At 40.4% G+C, this 10,936-nt stretch overlaps 1 protein-coding gene across 3 annotated transcripts in view; it reads right to left on the bottom strand.

Moving 5' to 3' along the window:
* Window positions 1–2,026: 2,026 nt before the first annotated feature.
* Window positions 2,027–10,936, bottom strand: part of LOC101158931 (transcription initiation factor TFIID subunit 4) — a 90,397-nt gene continuing 81,487 nt past the window's right edge. For 2 of the 3 annotated variants that reach the window (XM_011493737.3, XM_011493742.3), the window contains one exon: window positions 2,027–4,543. In XM_011493737.3, coding sequence (XP_011492039.1) covers window positions 4,370–4,543 — 174 coding nt within the window. In that variant the 3' untranslated portion in view covers window positions 2,027–4,369. The remainder of the gene's footprint in view (window positions 4,544–10,936) is intronic. The other variant, XR_002289027.2, reaches the window with a different exon arrangement.

Here is a 10,936-nt window from a genome sequence, read left to right as displayed (position 1 = left end):
AAAGGTTCAGCGCACTTTCTTGTGGGGTCTAGATGACCCCACTCCCAATGTTAAAGTGCCAAGGATAGCACAAGGGTTACATGAGCTTTCGTCAAGTGACAGATCACTCATAACTCATAACTTTTTGACGTAAACAGTTACGAAAATTCTCTTTTTTTGTGCGAACCTAACAACTCGTCACAGAAATGACGGGTTAATTGCAGCTACACACACTTGACAGAAGTGAAAACCCTGCCGACGTGTTCGCTCACATCCCTCCCTTCAGTAGACGAAGCGCGGGTCAGTGTTCAGCCAGTCTGCCAGGCGTTCAGCCCCACGCTGAAGCGCCTCCTTTGTACAGTTGCGGTATATTGAATTATCAGGACTGTGGGGTTTACGGGACCCTCGTGTTTTTAATGGAAACTTCTAGTCCGCTTCACCAAAAGAAAAAGAAAAAAAAAAGAATAATTCCAACATAACACTGTGTACATACGGATAAAAGCATTTTAAGGGTATAATAAGGTGCAAATGTATATTATTTAAAGTGTTTAAAACAATTAGACTGTGGTATTAAAGGGCATGTGTTCATTTACAGTGTCTCCATTTGACTTTTCTGCATATTTGCGATAATAAAAAGATGTACTGTACGATTAAAGTGTGTCTTATTGCTGCTTTATCTTCCTTTATGCCTGAAAATATCTGCAGGTTTACAGCCTTAAATGTCTGGAAGCTGTCCATTGCCTTAAGATCCTTCAAGGCGAACAGCTTGCTGAGACTTTATCATAATATAGATGTAAGATTTAAATATTTGTGAGTCTGCCTGCTCGTTTGCCTTTCAGGCCCTACCTGTCATCCTGTGAAGCTGGGGATAGGCTCCAGCAGCTTCCTGTCAGCTGAGAGGAAAAAAGAAACGTTTAAACTCACTGAAAAAAAGGTTTCAGACCTCAGAAACATATTCCACTGAGAATATAACAATACAAAAGGAAAATAAAAATCAACTCAAGAAAAGATTTAAATACCATTTAAAAAACAAATTGGATTCACGTTTTTGGAAAAAAATAAAAATAAATAACTATCTCCTGTGCAGAGCAGTAAACAAAAACAATGATACCTAAATTGAGTTTTCTGTAAAGAATCACAAAGAAATGCAGGTGAGAGTGCAACAATAAACACATATGAGCTATTTTAAACAGCTGGTTTTTATCTATCACAACTTGAATAAAGAAATATCCAGAAATCGAGTTTTAACCTTTAATTCTTTTATATCCCTAATGAGCAAAATGCTACAACATGTTAAAAATACCAAAAACATGATTTTCATTGGGACTTTAACTGAAAAAGCTTAGTTCTTTAGTTTGTTTACACTATAATTCATGTTTTTTCTTGTCTGTTCTTATGTCTTTTTTACGGTCTGTAAAATGTATTCCTAAGCATAATTCTTCTTGAGAAAAAAAGGTACTAGATACATCTTTTTAAGTTAACAATAGTCAAGTCTTTTATATTAGCTCCATAAAGTGTGATGATAATGTAAGAATCCGGCGATGTTGTACATCACCCTTTCCTGTAGTAATTATGTGCACTTTGGGGAAAACAAATTGCTTTGTCTGAGCTTAATGATTCAAGGAGGAAAGGAAAGAATTTAGAAAAACCAAGTCCTGATATGATACAGGTAAAAACTGATTTCTGCAGTGTGCGTCAAAACGATTTGGATCATTAAAAATGCTTGAAATGCAAAGTTCATCCAAAAAGAAGGAGAAAAACCATTTTTAAAACCATCAAGACTGAGTTCACAAACATGTGTGATGTTCTAGGAAAAGAAGAGATGATGCAATAAACTGATAAGATGTCAGATAAAGACAAAATAACCTGATATTTTAGCCATAAAAGAAGAGTCTAGGTCCTAATATCTTGATAGTGTTTTTTTGTTTGTTTGTTTTTTACGATAAAATACATATTTAAAGCTGTCTTGCAAATACACTTACATTCATATTCATTCTTGGTTTCTTCTTTCTGTAAAACATAAAAAAAGCACACAAACGGTATCTGCTAAGTTTAGTAAACAGCTTATTTATTCATTTACAAAATAGGTACAAATACGTAGGTTTAATTGTTTTTCTTTTCACACAAACAAGAAATTTTTCAAGATATGTACAAGAGTTTACCAAAAATAACCTGGTTCTAATAAACACATAGCTTCATAAACAATATTTACAAATCGTCTTCACGTTGAAATGTTGTTTTTCTCATAATGTTCTATTATTTTGGCTAAAAAGCTGTAGTGGTAGAAGTAGAAATGTCTGTTGAAGCCACCTGAAGCCATAGAAATCATAAATAAATGGAATTGCCCTAATAGACATTGTTGTGCTTGCTTTTGAAACCTATTTTTAAAGTGAAATCTAAATGCAATCAAATTTTACACATAAAAAGCCAATCTCAACAAAAAAAGGAAACGGGTGTTTTTTGACAATAAATCGCAGTACTGTTTAAATGTTAAAATAGGTTTTGCTATAATACAGTGACAGCGTTCAGTTGTCAGGTAAAAGGGATGTAAAAAACCGTGTCGTCTACATTTACAACGCGCAACAGTTTTTAAAATGTCACATATTTTTAAAAAAAATTTCCTTAAGTCAAGAAAAGATGCATAGAGGCCAAGGAATTGTGTTAAATAAGCCCAAAAAAAAAGCAAAAGGAAAAAACAAGATCAACACTAAACAGTTAAAAAAAAGACCAGACTCTAAAGACACGTGATAAAAAAAAAAATCAATATTTCTTATTCTTTAAATCAGTAATACAAGAAAATAAGAGGCTGGAATCGTAGCACTGCTTTCTTGCCCTATGAAACTTTTCAGCCGAGTCGTCTCATGGTTGTTTGAAAATACAAAAACAAGTGCTCTGCACCAAAATACTTCATGGATGACTTTTTTTTATTCACTCCTGTGAGTGTGGGGATAAAATGTTTTTTTTTACTTTTTTAAAACATCAGTGATACACACAGGACAAATAAAGTGAACGATCCAGACTCACCATTTTCTGATCAACTATCACTAAAACACAGTTTCTTAAACAGCATTTGAGCGGGAAACTGCAGGACAGAAATGACTGATGTTCACATTATATGTGATAAATATAAAATACTGACTCGCTCAATAATAACCCGTCAAAGGAGGGGCGTTGACCTTTGCTTTGGGGGGTGGGGGAATTGAAGGAATGTGCATTTTATCAATACTCTTCTACATCATAGGCTGTCTAAATATGACCCTTTGAAATCACAAAACTTCAGGTTTCATAACATTGACACATGGATTACTCGTTTTCTTACAAAGCTTACACGTGATAAAAAATATACATGCTGTAAAATCATTTCAAAAGAAATATTTACACATACAGTGAGGAAACCTATGGTGATGCCATCACTTGAAGTGGGACTGATTGAAAATGAGATTCAGTTCTGCTAGACTACATTCATTGAATGAAGTTCAACATAAAACTCATGGAGACACTGAAGGTGTGAATACACCAGTCTTAGCCATTGATTGTATGTGGAAACTGGACTGAGTGACCCCTCCCACCTCGCATTCCAAACAGGTAGTACCTGCTGGCTTCAAGAAGCTAAAATTACATAGACTTCTGTAGAGAAAATAATTTGTCAAAATAGCCATTCTTGCTCTGCTGCCTTTTTTTTCTTAACATGTCCTGGCTAATCCTAATTTTTTTTTTTCATTATGTTTTTTTTTCTGTATTGTGAGTTATTCAAGTTATAAACTGGCCAATCAGATGGCTCAACAAAAATATGTGGTGCCTTCCGGCCCTCACATCCAATGTTGAAACATTTGACAGATTCTCCCTGGCCTGCTTTCAAGTGGTAGGGGAGTGGACTTCCAATGAGCTCACTTCTGATTGGTGAGAGTGGTTGCCATAGAAATGTGGAACTCGTTTGGACAGCTTACTGACAATTTCTGGTTCCAACATGGCAGTTTGAATCTCACAAAATGTGTCGAATGAATTAATTTCCTTTAGGAAGTAAACCATTATCTATGGGTGACGTCAAACTAACTCAGTCCAGTTCTCATGTACAGTCAACGGTCTAAGCCCCTGTTGGCCGGACTCTTTAAAACCAGATGTGGATCAAGTGCATCCGTTCTCTTTCAACACAGAAATGTGTTGTCTTTACATGAAATGACCTAACTAAACATCCTGATTCTAAATGGAGAACACAGGGAACATCCGCTTGATTTTTTTTATTTTTTCCCCCCATTTTTCTCTTTTGTTGTTTCAAAGAGCTACATCAAACGTCCTGACGGTCCACTCGGAGCTGAAACGTTAGACCTGATCTGAAGGCACGTGGCTGGGAAGAAGAAGGAGAAGACTGAGGTGGCAGCTGGAGCAGCAGCTACTTGAGGAGGGCTCGGTAGAGGAGGAGGGAGCGGGTGGATTCTCTCTCTTGTTCCAGGTAGAATACTAAGTCCCTGAGGTTGACCCGAGTGATGCGCTGCCTCGTGTACTGGCGGGATGACGAGGACAGAGTGGAGGAGCTGGCTGGAGAGCCTGCAGAGCCTCCGGAAACCTGGAGAAAGAAAAGTCCAAATGTTGGACGGAGGGACCTCTGCATGAGGGTTCAGCACCATTTCAGCATTTTACAAACAACTTCAATATTTTCAGAAGGTTTCATTTAGAAGTTTCCACCATTCGAAGCCACATCAAGATCAGGCAGACTTGAGGTGACCACATAAACAAATCATAGCATATACAGACCTTCCTCCATTTACAAACAAAAGTCCCCAAAAGAAGGTTAAGTATCCTCTAGGAACTCCTTTAATACAGATAACTAGTTCAAAGAGGTGGCATCAATAGAAGATACAAGTGGAGGATGGAATAGTTTTCTAAAGAAGTAACAGGTTTGTGAGGGACAGTTTTAGGAGACAAATGCTTGTTTTTCTGCAACACCATACAAATACTTTCTTTAAAAATCAAAAAATGTGATTTCCTTGCTTTAACATTTTGTCTGTCATAGTTAGTGTTTCTACGATGAACATTTCAGACCTCTTTCATATTTTTAAGTGGGACAACTTACAGAACCAGTGACTAACAAATACTAGTTTGACCCAATGGAGCTCGGAAACGTCAGAGGGCAAATGTGGTTCATTAAATCATTGGTGGTTATCAATACTGCTGGTTCCACTGCAGAGTTTAATACAAACATAAATCTCATTGACCTCAGGGGCATGACTTACCTTCTTACAAAGAAGTTGTTTTTTGAACATTTTTCCAGCTTATAAACGAGCTTTTCAAAGAAAGCATTTGTGAAGCTTCTGTTAAAGACAAAAAGACCTTTCTTATCTTCTGAAATATATTTTTCCAAAAATGTTTGATCGCCTAAAATGCAAAAGCCCTTTCTGTTCGAGCAGCTTTTTTTGTGAAGCAGAGGTTTTCAAAGAAAACTATATTTTTTACTACATGAGCTTATCTCAAGTGCATGGCAACATACTAAGGAATGCACTTAAGTGCACACATAAAAAAAACAATAATAATACCTCCTGCACAAAATAAACTAGATTAAAACAATAATAATGTCCAGATCTTTAGGTTGAGACAGAACGTCAAGATTGTTTTATTTAAATTTAAAAAAAACAAAGGCTTTAAGGACCATTGGTGACTCACTCAGTGTTCAACCATTTTCCAAATTTAATGGGGTTTTATGCTTATTGTATGCAGCCTGAAACATGAAAAGATCTTACTTGTAAACTCAGCTGACACAGATCTGAACTGACGTTTTGCTCTAAAATAGACTAATATCCAGAAAAAAACCAAAACACTCAAAAAGGGGAGTGCCTATTAACAACATACAAATGAAAAGTTTCTTTTATGTTTTAAAACGAGAAACTCCGGGAGACAGCCAATGCCTGAGAGAAGAAAGGCAGACGTTTGAGTTGGAAACACCCTCACACAATTACATTGATTGCACCGCTCTGTAAACACGCAGTTCAGAGAAGCTTTAATTGCTAGCATACGACGGGTTTGGATTTACACAAAGCAAATCAAAGTCCCTCTTGCCCCCACCCTTTCATGTATTTGGGTTTGTGTACATAGGGTGACGATGCTCCGTCTCAAATTTCCCTCGGTACACTCTCTGATCCCTTGTCAGTCGGATAGCGAGGCCGGTCGGGCCACTGCTCTTGCCGGCTTACCTAAACAATATGCATCATTTCTGGCTGCTGGTTGAAGGTCAAGCCAGCTCATCCGAGCCCCACGGCACACCAGACCCCTCACTCTGGGGATCTACCCAGGCTTAATCAGGTCAGTCTTAGCTGACCACAAGTGAAAGATGGCCCTGCCTGCTGCCATGCCAATTACTGCCACTCAGAAGTCGGGCCGACGACTGGGCCGCAGATTTTACCAATCAAAGCCATCCATCCACCTGGACAGATGGGCAGCGGTAGCCACAGGCGGGGCAGTCGGTGCTGGGGTGGTGCTCTGACTGCGGTGGGTGATGGAAGGGAGGAGGGACACAGACAAATATCGCTTGCTGCAGCTCCCAGAAGGCCTCACTGCCTTCAGGGAAAAGGACAGCCTTCAGTGATACAAGCAGAGCGTAATACAGACGGAAAGGTCAGATCTCGTCGCTGGCTCACCTGCTACTCTCTGCCTTCACATGTCCTCCACATAGAGAGTGGTGGGTTGTTGGCAGTAACCACGACAACGACTCCTCTCACAAGTGTGTGCATTAAATTATGTGGAGCAAGACGCGGGGTGGGCGGGTCAAAGGCGACAGCTAAACAAAGTAGTTGGCAGGGTGACAGTCAAAAAGGGAAGTGATGCATCAAAGACCACGCTCTCGTTATCGCCCGCAATTACGCAGCAATGCTGTCTGAGATGCATTAAGAGGCCAAAGAGCACGCTGGGTCACGGTGAACAGAAATGAAACAGAGGGAGAGGAAAATAGGCAGGAGTGCAGAGTCACAAAGAGGCGGAGCAAAAATAAGACCTAAAATCAGCACGGCCGAGGAAGATCCAGGAGGCAAAAAACAGCATCTGTCATTTTATCTGTGATGGGTGCTGGGAGGCAGAATGTCATAAGACATATCCATTGTGCCGAATGCACTGAGATACTTCAATACATGTCTTCAGACATTTGACTTGTTGGCAATGGGGAGGGGGGCAGAAAAACCCCAGAGCAGATGGTTAATCTTGTTTATTTCAAGGCCTCTTAAGTGGTTTTGGTCATAAATTGAAGGAATAAACTAAACTAAATCTGCAAACAGGTCAGGATGATTATTTTCCACCATTTCACCTTCGAAATTAGACCAAACTGGAGAGCCTTCATCTTAAATAAAACCCTAATAAACATAATTTTTAAGGCAATCAATGAATTAATTGGAAACATTGGACATTTCCTTAAAAAAATGTTTAGTTTGATTTAAGAATTCATCATTTAGTGAGTTAAAAGTCTAGCAGAACCTATAAATTATCTTCAAAAAGGAAAGTTAGTTAATTAAAAAAACAAAAACAAATTGAAATTAAATTTATTTTCACCTAAAAAACAAAATCTAGATGTATCAAATTCACGAATCAATTTTCTTTGTTGGTACAATTTGTTTTGTATTAGAGCAAAAAAAGTCGTTTTTTAATGTAAGAACTCCATATTTATCAATGACAGTTGGAATTTTGCTCGGTTTAAATGACCAGTTATGTGAAAACAAATTAACCAAATATGCCGTGAAAGTTTTCTGCGTCTGTCCACCTTATTTTCTTATCTCTGGAAAAGTGCAGCGGCAGCAGCTCCCCTCGCAGGTGTCTGAGGTCTGAACTTACATACACTTCTTTATTGTTTAAAAAAAAGCGGAAGGGGTGGGGGCGGCAGCAGAGCTGAGGTTTCTTGCTGATCTGCGGCTTTGAACGGTGAGTGGCATCTGCGCCTTGATGCCGGAGCCAATATTGGATTTGGCCCGGGTCACCCACCTGAGGGCGGTGGGGTTAATGGCCCACTTTGCCAGGCACACAGAGCTGCTCGGCCCCGATCGGCCCATCCTGCTGTGTCAGCACTCCGCTCCTCGCGGGAGAGGCTGCAGACAGAGGCTGTAGGGTGGGAGAGGGGAGCGTACGCGCTGAAATGTGACAGCACACCAAGCGCCATCCTGCTGGAACCAAAACCAGGAGACCCAGGGAAAACATTGCTCAGCACTCGCGTCTGAGCAGGAAGATGGCCTCATGTCGGCTTGAGAAAAAGATAAGCTGTTCATGATGCAACATTACTCTATTGTTGTTATTACTTTGATGCGGAAAAATCCGTTTAAACTCTGATGTCTATGCTTCAGGCAAGGACATATATAGCACGAGGGAGACAGACTGTTGATGAGCTAAACAAAGAAGTGAAGCAAAAGATGTACCAGGTGTTTTTTCCTCTTCTTTTTTAGCTAAGAGCCAATACTTCCAAACACGGATGCATCCTTTGTAACATCACGACCAAGAGAAGAAGTGTTTGTATTCTGGTGAGTAGATCCTTTGACTCTGAAGGGACGGGCTCTCCTGACTTTCCGAACCTAGCATGAGAGCTGTCAGACAAAGATGAGCTGACTATTTTCACCAAAGAAAGGTTTGCTTGAATGGCTGGCACGGAGCCGGATTGACTCATTTACTGACTGAGTGAGTCTGTGCCAGGAAGCAAAGCTTTCCCACATGTTCTCTTCCATGCTGCATTTCAGTCGAGGAACGCCGCCTGGTCCGTTCAGTGTTTACAGTGTGTAGCCCAGCCGTAGGAGTGCAGCCCCGCTCCATCTCCACTCCGGGCCTGAAACGCCTCTCCTACGGTCGCCATTAATCAGCAACAGAGACTTTCTCTCTCCATCCCTCGCCTCTCCCTTCTTCTTGCTCATCAACGCCCACAGACATGCTGGATGAGGCCATTTTGAAAGAGTTAACAGATGTCGGCTGATTTGCCCCGGGCTTTCTGACATTGCCCAAGTGATGTATTTGATGTGGAGTTTATTCAGCTCTAATAAACGCATAAAGAATTAGAATAATAATTCACAGATGTACATACGCAGATTATACGCCGGAGCCTCTCCTTGAAGCCGATAGAGAAGCCAAGATTAACAAAAGCAAAAGGGAGAAGGATAAAAAGGGTTTTGGTTCAGTCCACCAACAACCACAGATGTCAGAACGGACTCCGGCTTTCTGTTCGAACGCAGTTTGCTTCCATCACATGTTGCTGTTACACTTTCTGAGTAACTACGTCTGTTCTTCTTGTATCAAACATGCGTTTCTCTTTATGTATCGTTTTTTTAAAGACAAGAACAAAAGCCGGGGCTGCGAAAAGGACACAACTGAGGTCTAGCCTTCTAATCTGAGCCAGAAAAAAAATGAAAAAGAGAGATAATTACTTTCAAAACAAACAACTTCCCTTTGCTTCACAACTAAGGAACAACAAATCTCCCAAATGGTCAGTTTTAGAGTATCTTAATACTCACATAAACCATAAAAACAGCTACCCAGCACCATAGCAATGCATAGCAACTGTGCAGAATTTCAGTCAAGGAGAAAGAAGGCAAAAAAACACCTTATTACTTCTAACTCCTGCAAGCCATTTTGGTCTCCAAAGGTTTTAGAGCGCCGCAGGCCATGTGTCTGCAGTGTTTCGGGAAATGACTTGCCTTCGCACGAACACTGCTATGTTCTGCAGCACTGCTGCCCCAAGCATCCCCGCTCAATTTCTATTTAACCCCTTCCTTCCTTCCCTCACACTGACTCACTGCAACAGAGAGCTCACACCCCGCACAATACTGTCACATTGTTCAGCGTACGACAAACCAAGGCGAATGCGAGCAGCTTTTTCATGAGTTAACACATTAACTCCGCGTCTAATTCGGCTACTTAAGCATGTGATGGCTCCTAACAAACCCGGCTCAGGAAAGGCGCAAGGTTACGCAGGGAGGAGGAGGAGGAGGAGGACGCAGAAAACAGTCCCGGCTCCATTCCACTTCATCTACCACAATGTGCGACAGAGTTTGCACACTTGAATGTGTATCAACGGTGGATTAAATCTGCAAACTCGTTGACACAACACATAATTAAAACATCTTGCTGGAGGTTAGGAATTTTCTAATTAGTAGTGTACTGACAAAGCTGCAATTCCATCGCCCTGAGTTTGAAAGTCCACAGGTTACTGCGAAGATGAAAGCAGACCCCGGAGCAGAATTCTGCGGGGCTGCTCACACAATTCCTCAGAAGACAGTCACAGGGTCAGCGAGCTAAACCGTGTGCTGCACCCGGAACCTCGCTTCCAAACAAAGGGCTTCAAACTTTCCTGCCTGGAAACACAATCTCGCTGTTGTTTTCCCCCTCGCTCCTCAACCTGAGAGAAACAAAAGATTGTGTGAAGGCAACCATAGGAAGAAAGCAAAACATTGTTTTTCATCTGTTTAATTAAAATGCTCCGAGCCTGGCCAGCTGAACGACTTCTGAAATACTAAAAAGGCTTTATTAGTTGGCTTTTTGAAGATTCAGACGACAACAGCATCTACGATTGTGAGGTAAAAAGTGTTAACATTCTCAAACGATCTCATCAAACAACCTGATTTTATTCATCAGAGAGGTAAAGTGGTTAAAATGCAGCTGATACACCAACAATCTGAACCGTTTTGTGGTCAAAGTGATCAATGAATCACTTTGAAGCTCATAATAAAAATCTGTTTTCAACCGGAGGAGCATGTGATGCTTACAGCCTCTTTAACCTGGGCAATTAACACGGGCAAAGTATCTTTGACTACATAAAGTATCAGAAGTAGAACTTTTCAAGCATTAAATATTCAAAGCATTTCATATATAAAATGAACCCAATTAGAGTTAAAATAGGAGAAGTGTAATGAGTCAGAATGCTTGTCTTCAGAACTGCTCACTAATGAGCCATTGTTGGTTTTGCACACTTTACTTTCAATGGTGTGGCACTGTCATTTCTGCCCGT

Source organism: Oryzias latipes, chromosome 3 (genome assembly GCF_002234675.1).
Source record: "Oryzias latipes chromosome 3, ASM223467v1".
In the NCBI taxonomy this organism is placed as follows: domain Eukaryota; kingdom Metazoa; phylum Chordata; class Actinopteri; order Beloniformes; family Adrianichthyidae; genus Oryzias; species Oryzias latipes.
This window is presented reverse-complemented; position numbering and strand designations above follow the sequence as displayed.